General features: G+C 38.7%; 1 protein-coding gene across 5 annotated transcripts in view; it reads left to right on the forward strand.

Annotated features, from left to right (window-relative positions):
* Ranbp17 (RAN binding protein 17) overlaps positions 1-23,795 on the forward strand; it is a 335,330-nt gene that overhangs the window by 234,742 nt on the left and 76,793 nt on the right. For all 5 annotated transcript variants that reach the window (XM_075941352.1, XM_075941353.1, XM_075941350.1 and 2 more), the window contains 2 exons: positions 15,202-15,305; positions 20,839-20,927. In XM_075941352.1, coding sequence (XP_075797467.1) covers positions 15,202-15,305; positions 20,839-20,927 — 193 coding nt within the window. The remainder of the gene's footprint in view (positions 1-15,201; positions 15,306-20,838; positions 20,928-23,795) is intronic.

Below are 23,795 nucleotides of genomic sequence, written 5' to 3' on the forward strand. Positions count from 1 at the left end.
ATGGTCTTTCCCTTTGTTGTTCTGAGACAGGATCCAATGTAGAAGTGCAGGTGGGCCTCAAGCTGAGGTCGAGAATGAGCTGAAAATTCTTCAGCTTCTACTTCTGGAATGGCTAGGATGACATTACAGGCCTGTGTACGTCCACTGCATTTTAGGCAGTGCTGAGAACCAAACCCACAATGTCTGATGTGCTAGGCCAACACTCTACCCTGACCTATATCCACAGCACTTACGTTGTCTAAGTCTGCAGGGGCATAGTTCGTGGTTTTGTTTTGTTTTTGTTTGAGAAGGTGTCAGGAAGGGGTGGTTTTGAACTGCTCTGTAGCTGAGAATGACCTTTTACTCGGGTCCTCTTCTGTCTTAACCCCAAGTAATGAGATACTGTCTGGTTTTATGTGGTACTAGGAATCAAATCCAGGGCTTTGTGCATTCTGAGGAAATGCTCTACTGGTACTGCAGTGTAGCCCTGCATTGTTGCTGCTGTTTGTGTATAATAACAATTAAGCTCAAGACAAAAATAGAAAATATGTGAATGTCTAATAATAGAATTAAAAGTATAGTATATAAAATTATAGTGGCCTGTGGCACAAAAAAATTGATGGCTGAAGACAATACAGTACATAAAGTTTAATGTTCTTAAGTGAAAAGGCAATACTGAGATAATAGGGCAGTTGTGTATAGTGGAGAAAAATACATCAAAAGGAGCTAAATATAATGTGGGGCTTTGTATGCTAAATAATTACTGTCACTGTTGTGGGAAACCATATGGAAATGCCTTAAATAATTAAAAGTAAAACCACAGCATGCTTTTGGAATTCTGCTAGTGGGATGCACACCCAGAGGGAGTGAAGTCAGTGTGCAGGAGACATCTGCACCGACGTGTTCCTTACAGCAGCAGTCACAGAAGCCAGGAGATAGAAGCAACCTAATATCCACTGGCGCATCAACGAGCAAAGAAAATGTCAAACACACTAGAGTACTCTTTAGCCATACAAATAAGAAAGTGAATCATTCGCAGCTGTCTGGAGGAACCTGAGGGGTCGTGTTAAGTGAAATAAGCCAGGCACAGACAGACCAACTACTACCTGATCTCACTCGTACATAGGCTCTGAAAAAGGCAGTCTCATAAAATTGAAGATGGTCGTTTCCATGAACTATTGAAGTTGGAAGTAGTGTGAAATGATGTCCTGGTTTTGATGTGACCTTTCAATTAGTGATGGGAATAAATAAAATTTAAGAGATGTGACATCTAATTGTGGGGTGGGTGATCCTATGTCTCATGCATGCTAGAACTCCATTCCCAGCTTATGCCTGTGATGTTCTTTTTCAAGGGTACACGACATACTCTCATTACAAAAATGGTGACTGCATAAGATCTTGCATGTGCTAATTAAAATGGTAAATGTAATTATATGTTGCTGTATTTTCTAATGCCAAAAATACCTATTTCTGATTTTTTTAAGAATTTTATTTTTAACGGATAAATAAAACCAGGGAGATTGTGTATATTACCAGGGTAAAGTGCAATGTTTTGATATTTATAAGCCTTGTTCAGTGTTTTGTTCATGTTAAATAAGCCTTGTTTTCTTAATTTCTGTTGTTTTTGTTTTATTTTGGTTTTGGTAGTACTGAGGGTCAAATCCAAGGATCCTGTGCATGGTAAGCTGGCAGTTTACAAATGAGCTGCAGTCCCAGCTCAGCATTAAACACCTATCTCTTGTACATTTATAATATCCTCATGTAGCTCTTTTAAATGTACAATACACCATTATTGCATCATTAGCACATCAGGACTTCTTAACTCCTAATTGCACTAAATGCCTATTGGTAGGCTTCTTCCCTTTCCCTTCCCCTCCTCCACAGGCCTCAGCCTCTCTCTGGTAAGCACTGTTACTACAACTTTTATAAAGTTCTTTCAGATATGAAGGAGTAGTCTTTGTGACCTTCTTTATTTCACTTAACATAAGGTTCTATCTGTGTTGTCACAAATGGCATTTCATTTCTTTTGATGACCAAATATAACGTGCTGTGTATAAGTGTCATACTTTCCCCGCGTTTCACGGTTCATCGGCTTGGTTCTGTTTCTTGGCTGTTCTGAGTAGTGCTACAGTGAACACGGCAGTGACCTGTCTGTTTCTTTCCTTTGGATGAGTCCCTGATAGTGGAATTGGTGGATTGTGTTCTTTCTTAAGTTTTTGAGTGATCTGCACACTGATTGGTTTTCATGACGACCGTACTCACTGTCCTACTAATAGTGGGCAAAGGTTCACATTTGCCCGCACTGTCTTCAGCATTCATTATCTTTCCTCTTTGTGGACAGCCATTCTTAATATAATGAAATTATGTATCATTGCATTTTTTGTTTGATGTTATCCCATTTGCCTTCCTTTGATGCCTCAACTTTTAGTGTTAGAGTCTTGTTTTCAAAAAAAATCCTTAAAAAAATCCTTATTCAATTTTAATTTTTTTTAATTGAAAAGCTGTATTTAGAAAACATGTCTACAAGTAGCTGGAATCTTGAAGTGGGCACATTTCTGTGTGGCTGTGATACTCTAGATTCCTGCATTTTCTTATATTGAAACACTCCGGGGGAGATCAGTCAGCTATAGACACAAGAAGTTTTGGATAGTGACATTGTTATCCTTAGAGAATGTAATACTGATAATATTTGGGGGGGGGAATATCGATTGATTGCTGCATCAACATAAATAGAATTTTTAAGGTATGATCATATAAAAGTTTTATTTTGCACATAAAATGCATTGAACCTTGAAATAGTTCAAATGGAAAAACAACTAACCCTCTCCATGTTCATGGCCATATCACTTTCATACATTCCAGCAGAATAAGTCACCAGAAAGACTAATAGCTAAAAGTTGAGAAAATGCAGCTAGAATGATTAAGGAGCTGAGTGGAATTGATTTCTAAGGAAAGATTAAAAGAACCATGTATGTATAAGTTGGCTAAGTGACAACCAGAGCTGGAGGCAAAGAAAACTGTCTATAAATATTTGAAGAGTATAAACCAGGCATGCAAAACCCAACCTAGTGTGAGTTCTGAGTAGAAGCTTTCTACACTGAGCACTGGCCAGTCTGCCTCTTGCTGCTGCTGTGGAGAGCAGAGAGGTGGCCCTACACCCTTCGCTCTTCTGGACGGTCATTTATTTAGCAAACACACTGCTGAACTAAGGGCAAGACACTCGTCAGGCCTGATGGGCCCTGCCTGGTCTCAAGGAAGTTGCATTTTGTTTTCCATATGTCCAGTCATTAAAATGCTTAAAACACTGTATAGACCTCATTCTTTTAATGACCTTGTTTCATAGTGAAAGCAATGGAGAGACCAATGATAAAGAGTAATACATGTAGATTTCCTGGAGATTGGCTTTGCCACCTATTCCTTCAGAACCTGATAATGGAAAAGGGTCAGGATTTCCTTTTTCATGGCGTCCTCACACACAGTTTGTCCTTGTCTGTTGTAAACAACAGAAGAGCATATGAGTCTGAATATAGTGCAGGCTATCCCAAAACACTTTCGTACTTGGCTGGTGTTTGGATAAGTAATATTCATATTGGTGCCAGAAGGACTCTGCCTTGCACAGTTTTTTGTTTTGTTTTGTTTCTTGAGACAGGATTTCTCTGTGTAACAGCCCTGGCTGTCCTGGAACTCCTATGTAGAACAGGCTGGCCTCAAATTCACAGAGATCCTCCTGTCTCTGCCTCCTGAGTGCTAGGATTAAAGTTGTACACCACCACTCCTGACTTGCAATTTTGAAGGCAGATTTACTTTTACTTACTATTGCTTAATGTAAACTGTGACAATAAAAATTTAAGTAAACATTTATAATTTGAATAAGAGAATTTCACTTTTTTCCAAGTTAGATTTCTTTTAAATATCTTTCCCATAACAGTATAAATTATGAATTTATATTTTTCAGTTCAAAGTTTAGGGGAAAATGTAATTGTTATATTCTAGTGCTTTTTTTCATACCTTTAATGAAACAGAAAGAGGCTATAATAGACATGTACCCGTCACATAGTAGGTACTCAACATAAGTCAGTTATATCTGAGTTACAGGTTAAATTTAAAACTGAAATAACTATCTGTATGGAACTTTATGCTGTTTGAAAAAAATACCCCTTCCCTACTTACCAGGGATTCTGTAAAATAGTGAGCAGGTAAGCATCGAGCAGTGATTTGTGGTGTAACTAGGGTTTCTTTGCCTTGTTAAGGACCAGAGTTATTCTTTCCATTGTAAGCTGGAATTCTTCAGAGTACTGACTTTATCTTTTTTATGTTTTAACACCAAGCTCACTGTAGTTACTTAACTGGGTGCTTGTTCGATCACAAACAAGAAGGATCCATTATTGTGGCTGCTGGAATCAGCCCTGCCTGCCAGGGTCTCCCTGGAAAGATCTTTTATCGTTGCTTCTACAACTGTTGGCTGCACACAGCCATTCTTGTGCTGGATTAGTCAGTGCCTGCTCCCTTTTACACTGTTACTGCTTCTGTTTTTCTTGATATTGTTGAACGTGGTTTTGATTATTTGAGGCCTTGTATCACAATCTAGATTGAGGGTGCCATTGCTGTCAAAGATTTCTTATGTATAGATTAATAGTTTTCTCTTTGTGTTCACTGCCCCATAGAAACAAGGAAGAAAAAAATAGTACTATACTCAAGAGTAGCACAGATCATGTATTAAATGAAAGAAACAAAAATAATGAGGATGAAAACCATTCTCAAAAAATAATAATGGTAAATTTTATGGCACTGATTCAGGGAGATAAGAATCAAGTAGGAAAAAACTGCCTAACCAAACTGCTTGCAGAAAAACTGGACGTGATTCCTGGCTTGAAATACAAAACATTCTAATTGAATCCTACAAAATGAATTGGATATTTTTATATAAGCCATGCACACTGGAGCAGTTAGAAGGGGAGAGAAATTGGGTGTCACATTAATTGGTATTTACTTTGAAATGCATTTTGGGTTATATTCAATAATTTGCACTTTGTATGAATTTAATTAGATGCTATGTGCCCCAGGTTGTATTTCAGATGAAAATGGGGGAGTTTTTGGCAATAACTGTTGTACTATGTTATCAAACTGTTTTAAATAAACTAGACAAAATGCTCACTTCTATGAAGGACAGAATTGGAATCATTTCATCATTATGATGATAATGTTTCAATGTGGAAACGATGTTAGCTATGTGCTATTTAAGTCCTCAGAAATTAGCAGAGGAGTTCAGGAAGTCCCCTTGCAAGTAAATGCACATGTAGAAAGAAATGGGTGGTCGACCTCTGTGCTTGCAGGCTTCCCCTTCAGGGAACCACTCCACAGCTCCCTGGGTTGTCTTACAGTTAACTTGTTGACTTAATAAGCTAAAGGAAAGAGAGAACTTCCAACAAGCTGTTCAGTGCAAAATATTTGAATAAGCAAAAACTTTCTTATTGTTTAAATAGAAGTAAATTAGCTTGATAAACACTGAATGGGGAAGTGTAGGAAAAACTTAAAAGTAAGCTGTTTGTTTTGTGAAGAACCAAAAAGTAGTTGCAAATGTTTTTGCCACTAATAAACTTGGGATTGTTCAGTGTTAACAGTCATATCAAGTCATACATGCAGAAATTCTAACCCTGAACATTCAGAAGTATTTGAGTAGGATTTGGGTGAGCAGTACAATTCCTTGGGTATTTTAAATTGTAAAAACCAATATTTTAAAAAATGGTGTTTATGGATGTTAAGACAGTTCTGTCTTTAGAAGTGAGGTTGACACCACGTGTGTTTTCATGATTTGTAACAGGAATTGGCACTTGAAGATATTGCTGGCCTAAAGGTGAGGAATTTTATGTAACAAGTTAACTACTTGTGTAACACAGAAAGAATGTTCTACCAATAGCAGCTAGAGGTCAATTTTTAGATACACAGAAAGGAACTTCCCTTTGTATTACATTGTATCTGTGTGTGCTTCTGAAACCTCAAAGCCCACTCTGGTGGTCCACTTCTTTTAATAGGCCACGCCTACCTCAACAAGGTCACAACACATTCGGAGAATGTGATCTTGCTTGTGGAATGGTGGCTTGCTTGTGGAAATCAGAGGACTCTTGGAAATGGCAGTTTTCTTCCTCTGCCTTGTGTGCTTCAAGAGACTGAAGGCTATAGAGCTTGGTGGTGGGTTCTTTTATCTTTTCAGCCTTCTGCCTGCCCCTTCTTTATTAAAAATAGCAAACATTTATTTACAGATTTATATTTTGCAAACTACTTACACTTGTAATGTGCCTGACATATAAAAATAGTCACTTTGAATATGCTTTATATTTAATTCAGACTCACATTCAGTAAGCTGTTTTCATGTACCTTATCCTATTAACCTCTCAGCAGTCTGCATTAAGTCCATCATCCCATTGTTAATAGGCTCAGAGATTCACTGACTTGCCCAAAGTAGCCGTCAGAACTCATGTCTGTACTCACCCCCGCCAGATCATTCCTCAGCCCTCACCTTCTCAATCCAGGAAGAAATAAAACTTTTTTTTCTTTTTTATTTGAAGTGTTTGGACCAAATGATTGATTCTTGGCTCGAAAACAGTGAGGGGAAAACAAGAGATTACTTTCTAGGAATCTATGAAGTGAACACATTCACGTCTTTGATTTTTCCTGGGTAGACAAATATGACAATTAGTCCAGTGAAGCTCAGATGAAATTTTAGATGGTGTTCTATGTCTAATAATTGGACAAAGCGGTTTTTCTTCTCATGGATTAAGGAACAGAAAAAAGTAGTCTTCTCAGGAAGACTTAGCAGGTGAGCGGCTTGACAAGGAATAGCTAATGTTCTCATAGGTGAAGAATACATCACCATTTCACCTGTGTCCATGACTTGGCAGAGACTGCTTGGAAAGTAGACGTGGGAGAAGGGTGGGAGAGTGGGCAGTGGGGGTAAAAAGCAGCTGGAAATACTTAGAATCCATAATGAGATAATTAAGACTAATTAGCCGGCCCTGTAGGCAGAAAGCAGCCCATTAAGTCCAGATCCAGTTTTAATAATGTACCTGGCTTTGAGGGTAGAGTCCAGAGCTCCCTGGGGAATAGAATGCTCGGGGTGAAACTTGTAGGTTAGGTCTCTTACAAAAGGAACAGCAACTCTGCACTGGATAATGTATTTTTCTTCTAGAAACTAATGTGAGTATTGTACTTTTCTAGAACTTCAGAGAGCCTCAGTTTTCTCATCTATTAAATGGAGATACTTAGAGGATTGCCATGCAAACTGAATGCCTACTTAGTAATATTAACTAAGAAAGAAACAATTACTGAAAGTCATAAGCAAATCACCATGGACCTCAAAGTGAGGCAGTTTCACTACTCTTCCTGCGTCTGCTCTCCCCACTGATGACACTTCCTGCGTCTGCTCTCCCCACTGATGACACTTCCTTGCGATTCTAAAATACCCTGCCCTGCCTGAAGTCACAGTCATCTCAAGAGTGGCCAGAGCTCCTAATCAGTTTACAAGGAAACTGGACTGGAGCCGGATTCCATCGTTTTGAAGGACTAGCCAAGCACATTCCTTGAGTCCTCTGCTAAACAAAACTGGAGGGCTGTCATCTTACAGCATTGGACTTAGCAGGACTGAGACCACGGGTTCTGCTGGGATCACCCACAGCTACTTGCCTTTAGCGGACTATTTTCTGTGCTCACTCTTGTCTTATTCTTTTCTTAATTTACCTCAGTTTGGACTACCAAACTACAGGCAAGTCTTTATGTACTGTGTTAAATTCTTATTACTTATATAACAAATTGTCACAACTTAATAACTTAAAAAGTATAAAGATTACTTCATAGTTCTAGATGGCAGATGTCCAAAGTGGGTCTCAGTGAGTTGAACTACGGTATTGGCGGTGCTGTGGTCTAGATAGTCTATCCTCCTGCTTCACAGCTTCTAGAGGTCCTTTCCCCACCCCTCACTCCCCAGCCCTGAGAACAGTTGGCCTGGGCTCATGGTGTTGTCCTTATGATTCTCTCCCACTTTTAAGGACTCTTAGGGCCAATTGAACTCATCTGAATAGTTCTAAATAATTTTTTTCTTCATTTGTTTTGACAGGGTCTTTTTAGGTTGCTCAAGGTGGACTAGAGCTCATGGTGGTCCTCCTGTCTCAGCTTCCTAAAAGCTGCGATTGAAAGTGTTTGTCTTTATTAAATAACTCAAAATACTCACATGTTCCCATGTTAGAATTTTATCCATCATGCTGACATCACAAATGCCAAAGCATTTCATAGTGTTTACCGTGCAGCATATACTTCGCAGCTGTTGGCTACCATCATTTATAATTACTGTAATTACTTGTTACTTGTCTCTCCTTGCCCACTTTACCAAGTCCCCAGTGATCCAGCCACTGTCTGCATTCAAATTTGAGGAACTCAAAAGATTGAGTATGTATAGTATATATTTCAAGGCAAGAAGGATAGACTCAGATTTTCTGTCATGGCAGTGATTTTCTTTTTAGGATGTAGTGCCATAAAATTGGCTTTTCTTAAATGTACAATCCAAGGGTATTCATCATATTTGGAGTATTTACAAGGTTGTATAACTACCACCATTATGTAATTCCAAAGCATTCTCATCCCCAACCCACCCCTTCTACTGACAGCCACCTAATTGTTTTCTGTCTCTATTTGTCCTACAGTGAACATTGAATATAAATGGAATTATAGCCTCTGTGTCTGTCTTTAACTTAGTATAATAATTTTCAGGCTTATCCATGTTTTAGCATATATTGATACTTTTCCCCTTTTGATGGTTGAATATTTCTATGTGTGTACACACATACATATAACTCATCTACTCTTCGACTTAAATAAGCAGTTGAAATGTTCCTACCTTTGGCTATTATGAAAGAGTGCTGCTATAAAAATTTAGGTTTTGTTTAATTGAGACAGGGTCTCCTCTGTGACCCAGATCTCCCTGGACATGGAAGTCCTCCTGCCTCTGCCTATGGAGTGCTTTGTTTACAAGTGCGCACGGAATCAACTATTTTAAACTCACTGCCCCTCAAATTTGTTTTAGTGTAAGGTTGATTGCTTTGGGGGAGGTTTTGTTGGTTTAGTTTGGATTTTTGAGGCAAGGTCTCTTGGAAGCCAGTCTAGCCGCAAACTCATTATGTAGCTGAGAGTATCTTAAAACTCGTGATGTTCCTCTTAACATCTCACAAGTGTCCAAGGTTTGAAACTGTGCACAACAATAAATAAAATGCACTAAAAAACAAGTATTTGGCTGCCAACATATTAAGAAAGACCCTATTCTAAATGTGTTCTCTTTAAAACATAAAAATAATATGGAACATATCATTGAAACATATAAAAATAATAATTTCTCTGTTCAACCATACCCCCAGAAACCTAGGAAGGTGACTTGTTTGGTGATGTCCTAAAAGCCAAAAAAATTATCTTTTCTTTTTATGAGTGATGAGAACTTAAAATGTATATTAATATAATAACTTACCTTTCATATTTGGAGATAGTTTGTTAATGAGCATTTTACCTATAAATCATATTAGTTTTGTGACGTACTAGAAAAAATGTCAACCTTATTACTCATAAGGTCCTGACATGTACATTTTACATAGTAAATATATGACTACATCCTTGAATTTAAAACTACCGGACAGCTCATATTTCTTCTTTTGCATCAGAACCAACAAATGGTACCTCTGTAGTCAATACAGGAGTGGGGGAACTCCTTAATGGATGCTGATGCAAGTAACCAGTTTTCCAACTAAGGCAGTAAAGCATAACCATGCAGACACACGGGAAGAGCACAACGCGCAATGGAGACCCTACTGATGGCCTCTCTCGGCATTGGCCTAGGGATTCTACTTTCCTCACCAGCACCAAGATGTTTTTTACTCTCTTCTGATTTTTCAACTCCAAATTCAAGATTCTGTGTCACTGACTTCACTCCATCCTTTTGATGCCTTCCACTCCATCAGAGCTATTGGGGGAGTTCATATTAAGATCTGAACTTAAAAGCAAACAGATCATCACCGGCACTTATCAGCCGGGAAATATTTGGCAAGCTACATAATTCTTTTGGGCATCTCTGTTCTCATGTAAAAACTGAGATTGTATGATTTCATGGGATTGTGAGTTCCAGCAGTTTGTTGAATATAGTAAGAGCCATGAGCATGTTCTTTGAATAAACTCAGGACTGACTCCATCCAGACCCTATTCTAAATACTGGAGAGACAGCTGTCAGCAAAGCGGATCATGTTCCTCCCCAGAAAGGTTCTGTTGTCATAAAGGAGACAAATGATAACCTGTGTAAGAGGCCCCAGCCAGTCACAGTAACTCCAGTAAGAACAGGAAAGCAGCTGCAGGATGACGGTGCAGGGAGTCGGTCACTTGAGACACAGTGGGCAGAAAGGCCTGTGAAGAGCTGCTCACATTCCAACTGTGTTTTGTTTTTTTGTTTTTCACATTTTGAAATCTGTGGGGTTTTGTTGTTTGTTTGTTGTTTGTCAAGACAGGGTTTCTGTGCATAGCCCTGGCTGTCCTGGAATTCTCTCTGTAGATCAGGTTGCCATCAAACTCAGATTCACCTGCTTCTGCCTCCCAAGTGCTGGGATCAAAGGCAATCGGCCACTGTCACCCAACTGAAATCTTTGTTTTTTAAAATTTGTATTAAAATTTAATTAAAATATAACTGTATCCCTTCCCATTTTCCTTTCTTTTCAGAACCTTTCATGTCTCCTCTCTCAAACCCTCCTGTATCACTTCCCACTCCCTCTCAAACTGATGGCCTTTTTTTCTTTGACTGTTATTGTTAGACACATAAATCTATACACACAGAACCTGCTGAGCCCATTTAGCATGGCATATGTGGATATGAGTGAATGATCTTAGGGCTGACCACTGAAGGGTCCCTTCCCTATAGAAGCTAATTCTCCCTGTCTCAGTAGTTATTAGTTAGTTGCCTATGGTTTTTTGTCCAGGGACGGGACCTAGTCAATTTGAGCCCTTCCCCATTTTCATGTCTATTAATATTGTCATTACTCGGGTCTTGTTTGGCAGCCATATGATTGATGTGATATGCTATTTCTGAGATTCAATCTCCCTGGTCCTCTGGCTCTTACATCTCTGTGCCCCTTCTTCCTCCATGTTTCCTAAGTCTTCGGTTCAGGAGTTGTTATAGATATTTAACCGAGCTCCCATGCTCTGTTATCTCTGCATTGTGCCCAGTTGTGATTTTCTGTAATGGTCTCCATTTACTGTAAAGAGGAGCTTCTTTGAACAGAGAAAGCTACACTCATCTGTGAGTACAGGGTAAGCTTTGAAATGCAAATAGGGATTTTGCTGGTCTGGCGCAGTAGAATAGCAGGTTCTCTTCTAAGATCTGTGACCTCAGATTTCTAAGACAAGGAGTGGTTTCCTGCCTATTGAGTGGGCCTCAAGAATTGTGATTCGTGAAGTAGATGAAATCTGGAAGACTGTTTTATATGTAGCTCAGAATACAAAGTTGGAATGCAGAAGCTCTGAGTTTATGTTTGTTGTGAATAAACATCCCTTTGCGTTGGAAAAGTCTAAGCTTTGTTGCAGAAGCTTCATTCCCAGAGGAAGGGATTTATTGGGAAGGCAGTCGTGTGGTCGCACTTTTATTTAATTATCATAATCACCTCTCTACGTCCATGCTGAACTCAAGACAAAAAAATGCTAATGGATGTCATTTATGAAGTGCCAGCAAGGGGAGGTACAGATGCTTCGTCATTTAATCCTCACAGCTAACTTTATGAAGTAAATATTGTATCTCTTAATTACAAATGAGGACACTAAGGCTTAGATGCCAGACAGCTAACAGTGGCAGAGCCAGGACTGAAGCTTAGTTTCGGAGTATCCACTCAAGACTGGAAAGCCAGTCTCCTTCTGCCTGCAAGGATAATTATCGCTGTTTTATTAATAATCACTTTTAGAAAACACTTTATCATAGAGGAACATTGTTTTTAAATTCAGTGTACATGTATAGTATGTACCTAGGATCTGATAATGTTCACTTTTACTATTTGCTAGATTGGGGTTTTGTTTTTTCCTATAGTCTTTTTTGTGTTTCTTTTATGGTGGTAATGTTTGAACCCATGTCTTTCATACAGCCTGAGTAATGTTGCTACTCTACCACCGAGCTACCTGCCCAGGCCTTTTTTTTTTAATATCAAAATTTTTTTTTAAAGAAAAAGAAAAAAAACAACTTTGGTATAGCAAGTTTTCAAGTGGCTGAGCCTAGCATTGAAATCCTGATCCCCCGCCCCTTCTTCCAAGTGCTAATCTTACTGACCTGACCCAGGACTTTGGAGATTTGCTGAAACAAATGTTTTCCATTCAAAGACAGTATTTCCCTAGTAACAGAAGGCACTGTTTTCAGAGCTCACACTGTAATACCAGTGCATATATACCACTGGTATATATGAAACATCTATTTTTCATGTATTTTAGCATTTAATTGTAACACAAATGAATAATAAAAACCTAGAGACAGCTATTAGGGTTCAACCTAAAGATCAGAAAAGCAAAGTAGCCAAGCCACTAGAGAGCTCTTACCTATAAGAAATCCTGACTGAAAAGAGAAGTAGTTCCTGGCTTATATTCCTCGCTAGTGCTAGGATTAAAGGCATGCACCACTACCACCTGACTTCTGTGGCAAACCAGTGTGACTGCTGGGTCTAAAGTTATGTACCACCACTGCCTGGTCTGTTAGACTGACCAGTGTGGCTGTTTTTATCTCTGATTAGCAAACAAGCTTTATTTATTAAAATACAAGGAAATTTCACTACATTTAATTCACTACAGAAACCTTAAAGATAGTTTCATCCTTATTTTGTAGATGAGGAAGCTGAGATTCAGTGATTAGTAAGATACCCAAGGCTAAATAATCTGTGGCCAAGGTCAGATTCCTGAACCTGTGTACTGCAGAGCACTGCATCATCGACTGGCACCCACACCGTAGCAGCGTGCCGAAGCTGGGGCCAAGATAAGTAGCCAGTGTAGGTTAGTAGTTAATATACACATTATCAGTTTCTCTCCTTCAGTACAAGGAGCCTTGACCAAATGACGATCATATGTACGTGCTACAGTATTGATGGTATTATTAAATTTCTGCTTAAAAAGCAGGGGGACATGAAACAAATAGAAAGAAAGGAGATAGAGCACTTGTATAAGGCTTAGGAAGGATGTGGCCATCTTTAGATGCAAGCCTTGAAAATAACTTCTGTGACAAACGGTATTGAATATGAATGAAGAATGATATGATCACAAAGCCATATGACAGCAGAGATTATCAATTGGTCTGCCTTATTATTTACCCAAGATCTTGACCCATGACTAGAACACCAGGATAGATTCTTTAACTTTTGTCATCTTTTTGTGTTCTCTATTCTGTTGGACTCTAACGAGAAATTATGTAAGTCTTAAGGGGAGAAGGAATCAGGAATCATAAAAAAAAAAATGATCAGGGTCAACCAGATCAGCCGCCACTGAAGAAGAGTCAAAAGACCCATCATTGATCACCTATGTGTTGGGGGAGGGGGCTTGGACTTCATCATCTGTACCAGGATGAATACATCCGTTTCTCTAGAGTTGACAGGCATCTGAGTCGTATGGAAAGCTGCTACAACAGTTGCTGTTCTCTGCCCCAGCAATTATGACGCAGTAGAGTGGGTCTGAAGTGGAGCCTGGAAGTTGGCATCTTATAAGCCCCAGGTAATGCTCCTGCTTCTAGAGCAAGAACCAACCATTAAGGACCACTGGTCTCTTCTCTGAGGTCATTTCCTACCAGATGCTGTATTTTAAAACCACCATTAGCACAGAAATCAGAAGATCTGAACCATATAGCTCTCTTCTAAGTGGCACCTTCAGCAAAACATCTAAGCTTTTTCTGTTGGCTCGTGAGCAAATAAATAGTTTCCTGTGGCATAGGATGAATGAGAGGCCAATCTCATTTCAGAGAAACCAATTTTGAAAAGAATAGTATGCAGATTTTTAGTGTGTGGAGATTCTGTTTTGACAGAATTCTTAAGGAAAATATAGTCTACCTTTCTATAAGCGAGGGGTGCACCCACATACTGAGACAATGGGGATGATCTATCGGGAACTGGCCAAGGCCAGATGGACTGGGTCTGAATAAGCATGGGATAAAACCAGACTCGCTGAGCATAGCGGACAATGAGGACTGCTGAGAAGTCAAGAAGAATGGCACTGGGTTTTGATCCTACTGCACGTACTGACTTTGTAGGACCCTAGGCAGTTTGGATGCTCATCTTACTAGACCTGGATGGAGATGGGAGGTCCTTGGACTTCCCACAGGGCAGGGAACCCTCACTGCTCTTTGGGCTGATGAGGGAGGGGGAGTTGATTGGGGGAGGGGGAGGGAAATGGGAGGCGGTGGCGGGGAGGAGGCAGAAATATTTAATAAATAAATAAGTTAATAAAAAATTTATGGGAAATACCTCTTTTTATTCTTGTTTGTAATGAGCAGGATCATGGAGAACAGTTGAATCTAAGTAAACCATGAGTGGCACCATCCTTTTGTCATTTATTGATAAGTTAATCTTTAAAGATTTGTGTGTGTGTGTGTGTGTGTGTGTGTGTGTGTGTGTGTGTGTGTGTGTGTGTGTGTTTGAGGATGTTGGATCCCATGGAGCTAGAGTTACAGGCAGTTGTTAGTTGTCTGATGTCAGTGTTGGGAGCAGAACTCAGATCCTCTGTAAGAGCATCAGGTGCACTTAAATACTGAGCTAGTTATCTCTCCAGCCCCTGGAAGTTACGTTTTTAAAGAATGTAAATAAGAAAGAATAATAACTTAGAACTATCTGAGCACTTGAGTCTGTGAGCCCTTTGGGGTCTTGGCACCAAAAGAGAGAAAAAGGGGAAGACTGTTTTCTTTAAAGCCTTGGAAGTAGGGAAACTCGGGGGCTTCGAGGTGTAAAGATGGTGGACATGCCTAAGGCATGGCTCAGTTAGAGCCAGTATTGTTGCTGTTTCATTTGATATAAAGGACAGAGAAAAAACAAAATATTCAATTCATTGAACCAAAGCGCCAATTGTGGCATGGGTGGAAATGCAGGCTGACCTCTTCACAGGGCCATTTCCAAACCTGAATGAAATACTCAGTGTTGAAGCTAATACACATTAGCATACAGTTTAAACCATAGTGACCCTTTTGTTCTATAGGTGAAGATGAGGATGAATTTGAGAATTTTATGCTGCCTCTCACGGTCTCCTTTGAAACAGTTTTGCAAATATTTAACAACAACTTTAAACAAGAAGAAGTGAAGGTGAGTCTGTTTCCTTCCATGAAGAAATACAAGCATTCTTCCTCAGTGCCTCACCTCAGCAGAAAGGGTAGCTGCATATCTGTCTGTTTGTGTATATGTGTGTCTCAGGCCCACATCTCTAAGTAATACGCTTGTGAGATGAACGTTAATAAAGTAAGCACTTTTCTAGTTCCGGATGCAAATGAGCTGTGAGGTCAGCAGTGGCTTAAGACAGTCCGTTCATGGTGGGATGGTGCAGATTTGTCTCAGTGATGCTCACTGTGATAGCACAGTTCTCGGGGGCAAGCCACTTTAAACATTGCTGCCTCCCATCCACTCTGCTCTGTGTGTTCCGCATATCCAGATAGAGACATGCACACATGCTAAAACCCTACATCTCTGAAGATTTTTTAAACAAGAATTTATATAAATCAGCACTTTATTAAATGGCTAGGCATATGTGTATAAATAGGAGCCGGCCTTGAAGTGTTGCATTCTTAAACTGAACAAAGTGATTAGGATAACTGATAGCTAAATAAGGCTTTATGTGCCTGTGGGAGCCATATTAGGATTGATTTGACAAGTCAGTTCAGCTGTGGCAACAGTCATAATATCTAAGACAACATTATGTTTTATTAGTAAAATCCTTAAGTGTAGCAAGCTGTTTGTGACAAAACAGCCCCATATTTTAACGTGGGGGGATGGGAAGCAGGCGCTTTGCCAAACAGAAATAGTGTCTCCCAAAATTATGCTGTATCAGAGCTATATTAAATAGATTGGCACTGATTATTATTTTTAAGAATAATAAATGCAGTCCAGAGGAGTAGGACCCTTGTTGGTGATGTCCTAGTCACATATTATTGTTGTTTGAAATAGGTTGAAATATTAACCATCATTTCATGGCTTCTCTTCTCTTGCTCCTTTCCCTCCTCCCACGCTTATTCTTTCTCTCATATACACACACACAAATATCATGAAACCAATTAGAAAAGAGATGGTCTTTACTGATATTTATATAATTCTTCTGTGAAACAAAGATTACCTAAATGCTATACCTTTTACTTTAAAATGGAGTTCTTGAACTAGATGTTTATCAGGATAACATAGTCATGAAATTTTAAAAAGTTAATAAGATCTTAATTTTTCTTTGTTTATATGGTCTTCCTGAATTCTTTGTCCGTTCCTAGCCAAACTAACTGTATTTTTTAGATGTTGTCCAAATGTTTCTGGCCAACAGAATATTTGCAGCTTTTAAGTAGCCCTTGCTGCCCCTTATCAAAAAGATTTGGTGAGTTTAAAAACTGCCATCTTTATAAAAATTTTATTTGTCTCATTTGAAGATTTCATTATATTCTAAGCCTGTTTGGATGTAATTCCATCTAGTTTGATAGAAACCATCTTCCTAGAGTCATTTTTAATGGAGTTCCAGTGATATATCCCTAAACTAGCAAGTTCTTAACGACCCTGGAAAGTGACTGCTTGATTACACTTTAACGGTATTTGCAAATAAAATCACAAGTAATTAAGGGGAAATCTCCAGGCTTTTGAGCAAGTTTGATGCATGATAACTGCCTGATTCAGCTTCATCTAGAGTAATGCTGTGTAGGCAACAGCTACTGAGATCAATAGCAACGTAATGATAGTGGCAGAATTAAGTGAGTAACCTGAGAACTGTGCCTCAGAATGCATGCAGCTGCCACGAACCAAGGCCACACAGTGCACTCCGTGCTTCCGTCCTAAATGTTCATCAAAAGACGCCCTGCAGGAAAATGGAGTTAGATGCTCTTTATTGCTGATCGTGTCTCTTGCCACATTTATCAGGGAAATTGGATTAGCAGTTGGCAGCTGCAGGTAGACAAGATTCTGCAGTGATTAAATATGCAGCTTGGCTGCATTTGTTGTGACAGACCTTTAGTAAATTCTACTGTAAGCACCATCTGTCTAATTTGTATGAAGAGAACTTGGTGCTTAAAGCTACCAATAAGGAGCGAAATCTGTTGCTTTATCATAAACAAAACTTTTGTACTAAATGCTCTTAAATGTAATTTATTAGGTTAAGGCTATTTTTTCTATCATGGTGAATAAATAATACATGCAAAGGTGCTTTCAGGTACTTCATTTTACAAGTACTAGAGATGAAAACAGTTCTGTTTTGTTCTCCAATAAAGTGTTTAGTATTCCAAACCACAGGAGGTGATGCTGTTAAAATATCTTTATGAAAATGCTGCAGGACTGCCAAATTCATTTAATTTGCAACCCTTACCAGGATCGTCTAAATCCCCGTTTATAGATATTCTTCAAATGCAGATATTAGGACCTGTGTTGCCAAACTGAAATACTGTGAGGAAAAGAAATGCTGAAAAGCCCTTTTTTATAACTTTGTTTTCTTTACTTAGTCCTAATAAAATTGAAGCGAATGTTGAATTTCTGTTTTGACAATTTTTGTTTGGGTTTTTTTTTCTTTCCAAAGTCAAAGGGAAAGAAAGAAACAAACAGAAATCCTAGTCCTGGAGTATTATTTCAAAACGTTTCTTGCCTCCCATCCCCCGTCATTTTATCCGTAGTAAGATATAGTGTGCCGTTACCGTAGTCCATGCATATTTCTCCATTCAGCCATGACGTCACGGGTGTTAAGAAAAATGAATGAAAACTTCTCAGAGGAAGAGGAGCAGTTAAATAGGAACCTGCTATCTTTAGTCCCTTCGTAAAAACTCCCTGATGTTAAATTATTTAAAATCCTTGATTTTCAGCATGCGCACATTAAAAGTTTTCGCACTAAGTGCCAAATGTTGCAAACAGCACTTTAACAGAATGATTTTGCTTTGATCCCTGTAGCAGTTCCTGAATAATTTATCACAGGTTATTGCCTTAATTCTGGAGAGGGATAGAGCAATAAAGGCAGATGAAAACACTCCAGTTGAAACACCTTGGGGCCTGCTCATTCCTCTGACACGGCTCTTTTGTTGGAACTATTTAGAGGTTATTAAGATGTGTCTCCAGAATTAAGAGTATGCTGTAAGGATGAAGACAGCCATCTTAATTCTAAAGACAAAGCACAATGACCCTTCACCTTCTTTTTCTTTGTTGTTATTATATAGTAGAATTATGAGGATAATATTATAGCTGCCCCAGTAGTGCCACTACAGTAAAGGGTCTGTCAGACTTCCCATTAGAAACCCTGTTTGGGGGTCAGGGTGGAAGGAGCTGCGTTTCAGCTGTTTCCCAGCCCATCCGTCTCACACTTGGCACACAGACAACAGTTCACCATGCCGCGGACTGAAGCTCTCAGCAGTTTCTTCTTGGACTCTCCAAAAAGGAGTCCATAGGATCAGATCACTAGACCTAACCACTCCTCAAATGTACCTCAAGAAAATTATTGCAACTCATCACCTTTTAGATTTTTCGCTTCCCCAAGATTCTGGGTTATTTGCTAGCTAGTGTGAGCTCCTGCTTAAGGCTGTCTGTCTTGTTCCCGAGCAGAGTACTGAGAAAATTCTCCTGCAGCCTTGTTTATTTATCTGTGTAGATTCTATGCTGCCTTGAGAGGACTGCTACTTTTTTATTAATATAATGAATCTGTTTCTTACATTAACACTACACTTCACTGCTAGAGTGAATCTATCTAAAACTTATGCTTAGTTTGTTAAATGCTGCCTCTGCTATAAGTAACATTTTCAAAGAAGTGAAACATTAGTATAATTTTATGACCACATTTTACTGTATTAAAAAAGACCATAAATTCGCTTAATTAGAACCTTTGTATCAACTTGGCACCTTCAAGGAAGAAAAATTCTGATCAAATAAAAATAATCTTTTGTATAATGAATGACATTTTATAAAAAAGCCCTTTCTTTGTACAAGGCATAAAGTAAAATTCATGGTTCTTGTTCACTAATTTAGAATTGAATAATGGATATCTTATGTGTATATGGAAGCTTGAAATTACCTGACGAGTAGCCTGTATAAGTGTACATAATAAAAATAGAAATTTTCAAAAATGCTGTGATAGATTAGAAAGCCAAGTAGAGTCCGTAGGCTAGCATAGATGGCGGCCGGCGTGCGAGCGTTCAGAGGGGGCGCCATAGATGATGGATTCTGTTCTGGAGGCTGCAAGGAAGGAAGAAAGCTGAGAAAGACCAGGTCTATTTGGTGAGAGAAAAAAACTGAATAGTAAGCAGTTTTTAAAAAGTAATAGTAACATGAGATAATCGTGAAGAGGCCTGGCAATTATAGAAACGCAAGAGCTGTTCATGTTCTGGGGAAAAGCTAAATGAGTCATTCTGAACAGCAAAGATTGGAATTAGGAGTGTTCATATTCAGCACTTCGGGTTCCCATCATCCTATAAACGGTTAGAAATAGAAATTAAGCAATCCCCTGGACAACATCCAGGTACATTGAGTCTCCTATTAGGAAGGAGGAGCAAGATGTCTGACTGCTCACTATGGTTTGGTTCACTGAAACGTCCTCTGTAATGAAGACAGTCAAAACTGATTGCCTACCTGACAGCTTTCCACTCATTACCAAGGTCAGTCTGTAAAGATCCCGAGACCATTTTCTGCCTTAGCATTTCTACTGAAGCAGTATATTCAGAAGTCACAGTTGTGTATCTCAACTATCACACCTCCTTGTTGGGCAATTATGTTTATTTGTGCTCTGTTCTGACATTCTAGCATCTGTTCACGGGTTTTCTTTTCTCAATCATCATCTTAAGGACAGCTTAATTAAGAGTCCAGAGTATGAGTCAGATCTTTTTTATTTATATCAATGAGGTTTGGTTTGGCTTCCTCCGTCCCTTCTGAAACCATTTGTGAACCACACTTTCTGTTTTTCAGGCAATTGCTAGGCATTTTTGCACACAAATGTATTTCTCACAACAGGTCTGTTGAATGGCCGTAATTATAATTATCTCCCTTGATAGATGAAGAAACTAAAACTCATGAATTGCCTTGCCTTTCAGAGTTAAACAAAACTAGAGTTCAATTTCAGAGCCTTGTGATATTAAATACAGAACTTTTTTCCTTATGTCATTCGCTAACTTGAACAATATGGCTGCCTTTCTGGGTATATCATGATGCTGTAGGTCACCCGGCCAGTTTCAGCTTGTCCTGAGTTACTGCAACTTTTCTTTGGGGATCTTTATATGCCAGTGCTAGGGCAGACTGAATTGTATAGTGAGGTTGATTTTAGTCAAGCCAGTTGGTTGGTTGAAATTTGCTATTAAATAATGTCTAAACTATATATCTCTTGTGAAATTATGAATCCTGATTTTTTTTCAAATTTGGCAGTATTCAGATAAAACGTATATTGAGTCTCAATGTTTCTGTGCTCCTGGAATTACAACTTAGCTCAGTTTATAAGAAGCAAAGTGGAATCGGTCAGCAGATTGATGGTCTGTTTATTAAAGCGGCTATGGTTTTCTATGGAAAGAGATCTGAGCGAGACATTTTAGCTAATGAATCAGAATCAGATATGTGGTCATTATTGCCTGATTATTACTCCATCTGCTCTGCGCTAACGTGAAAATCAATTACTGTGTCTCTTTCCCACTGACAGCGTATGTTGATCGGGCTGGCGAGAGATCTTCGAGGGATTGCCTTTGCACTGAACACAAAGACCAGCTACACCATGCTGTTTGACTGGATGTATCCTTATTACACTGTGACAATCCCAGCTCTGCGCACAGAGGGATGCCAGGCCCCTCTCTTTCGTTTAATAGTGTGGCACAGTAGGGAAGAGGAAACAAAGCTAAATGAACTAATGTGTAATCAGCTAAAAATTACAGCACAGCGGCAGCGGTGCAGATAACTGAGCACGGCACTCAGAGACCCGGCTCAAGGAGGTCACTCTTTTCATAGATAGCATTAAATATTGACAACTTAAAAATCACTTCCCTCAAATGATTGTTTATGTTGGGGCTGCAGGCATCATGTAGCTAGTATCTGTACTTGTGATCAGTGATTTGAACCATGTGGTATTTTCTGAGGCGATTAGAAGTCTCTGTTCCATCTCAATTAGCAGGACTAAGAAGGTTACTTTATCTTTTTGAGATTTTATTCATAATGCTACAGTTGGTCATCTGATGAGGATGTTAATGGTCATGGAGGCAGTAGGATAAATGGCCAGGATTTGTCATTGGCTATAAAATTTGAATTTACCATTACTAAATCGTAGTATAGATGGGAGCAGGAGGAAGCCCTATATAGAAATGCTTCATCACATAAGAATAAAAAGAGACAGATGAGGTTTGAAATCCCAGCTCTTCATTCTATTTTGTGGAAACTTGGTGTTATCATCTAGCAAAAGAAAACAATCCAGTATGCTGGCTTACTGTGACCACTAAGATAAGTAAGCATTCTGTCTGAGGTCTGACACTTCACAATGGCCATAAACATGTATTAATGTGTTGGGAGTATGCTGAGCCATCTTCGATCCTAACAGGAGATGACTCCTCAAAAGTATGATAGCTTCACGCCCTCTACATTGGAAACCCCTAGCACATAAGAAAATTCTACTTGAAAGCAAATTGATTTGTCTTATTTTATGATGTTCTTTCCTAAAACAGTGTCTTGGTGTAGCCCAGGTTGGCCTGAGACTTGACATGGAGCCAAGGATGGATCTCCTGGTCCCCCTGCCTCAGCCACCTAAGTACTGGGATTACAGGCCTGTCACATGCCCACTTAATTTACATTTAAGGGGTATAATTTCTCTCTTGCTTTATTTAAGCCTTTCTTATCCAAACTTTCTTTTTTTTTTCCAAACTTTCTTTACATATTCTAAAGGAAACTTCTTGAAAGCAGTGTTTGGTGACTTTGCCGTAGTTGTGGCCCAAAACATAACAGATATGAGCAAATTTTAGAGCGAACACTACACACGATGAAAATTTTTAAACACTAATTTTTAGAGTATTAGTGACTTACAGTTTTAGTTGTTGTGGAAACCTATCTCATTTATTTTCTTAGAGATCAGACAGATAAGATTTTTTCATGGCCCTGAAGAATCAGCTGCATGCCTTATATATATAATGTATGTATGCAGAGGTTATAAATTTAATCATAAGAAAGTCTTAAATTAATCTACAAAGGATAGACCAGAGACATAAGAACATTTGATTTCTCTAAACAACCAATTCTAAAATCAAAACTTTCCATTTATTTGGAAAAATCATAAAGCTTAACTTTGTTACAAAAAAATGATTATTTGCTTGAAACCAGGCTCCAAAGCCAGCCCACCCAGCAGTTAACAGACTTTTTTCTTATTCACCAGTTTTAAGAAGAGCCAAGGTCAGGAACTCCCTCCTGTGTCAACAAATATAATCTGGTTTCCATTTCAGCATTTGTCCAGCAGATGGCAGAAATGGAGAATCTTAGAACTTGGGGTTTTGTTTGGAACTAGAAACCAGTATCTCCTCCATGTGACCACAGTTGAAGTTATTGGGGTCAGGGGCGAAGGGCGAGGTGTCAGTTATGCAGCAAGCTGTGCTACATTGCCAGACGCAGGGACTTGCTACTGGCCTTGCTTATAATAATTGAGTTTCAGTAGCAAATCAGCTTCCTTGGGAAAAGGCCAAAGGCTTTTCATAATTGTATTGACAAGAAAATGAATATGATAAATGGTGTTCATTCAGTTGAGACAAGATTTATAGTTTTCCTTTGGGCAAGGGATGAAGAGCAAATATTTATAATAATAGTAAAATTTGTTTAAAAGTTACATTATTTGATCATTCAAAAAGCTTTATTAAAATATTTTGAAATACTTTTAACAGTTTCAGGTGATAAAGTATAGATTCTTTCCAAAGTATTCAGGTAATGCAAAAATGAATAAGTATATGATTTTTTAAAAATGCGGATATGAAAGTCATTTATTCTTCCTGAAATATTGATATGTCAAACCGTCAGTGATGATTCCCACATTACTGCTGGGGAAAGTTTATTTGCCTTTTATCCGCATAGATGTGTGTTCTTTAATTTGTTATGCAATCCTTAGCTTGCAGAAGAAATATTCCTGTAAGAGCGCGTGTCATCGTAAAGTCAAAATACATTTTATTTATGATGATTGTTTGATAAAATGCTATTTTAGTGTTTAGCTATTTAATTCAGGAGCATCTCTATGAACACTGACTGCATTAACTGCTCCACAAGCTGCATAGCTTATCACTCCGTCCTTCCAAAACTAAATGGCCTGAAACTACATAGCAACCATCTTGATAATTTTTCTATGACTAGAGAATTCAGCAAGAAATCATTCATTTATACCTTTGCCCCAAAGTAAGAATGCAGCAATAAGAAAACTACCTTGCAGTGCACTGAAATACATTATTTAAGCCTTTCCCAGATTATACTTAGATTAAGGTGTCAAAAGTCCAGAAAGATGAACAAATGTGGTATTTCCGGATGCTCTAATTTCTGTGATGTGGTCATCGAGCTCTCACAGGCAGTCAGCACTGTTTATTACATGAGCTCTGTAAGGAGACGGTCTTACACTCCAGCCAGCTAGCCGCATATCATAGTTCC

Source organism: Microtus pennsylvanicus, chromosome 11 (assembly GCF_037038515.1).
Source record: "Microtus pennsylvanicus isolate mMicPen1 chromosome 11, mMicPen1.hap1, whole genome shotgun sequence".
NCBI classification, from domain to species: Eukaryota; Metazoa; Chordata; class Mammalia; order Rodentia; family Cricetidae; genus Microtus; species Microtus pennsylvanicus.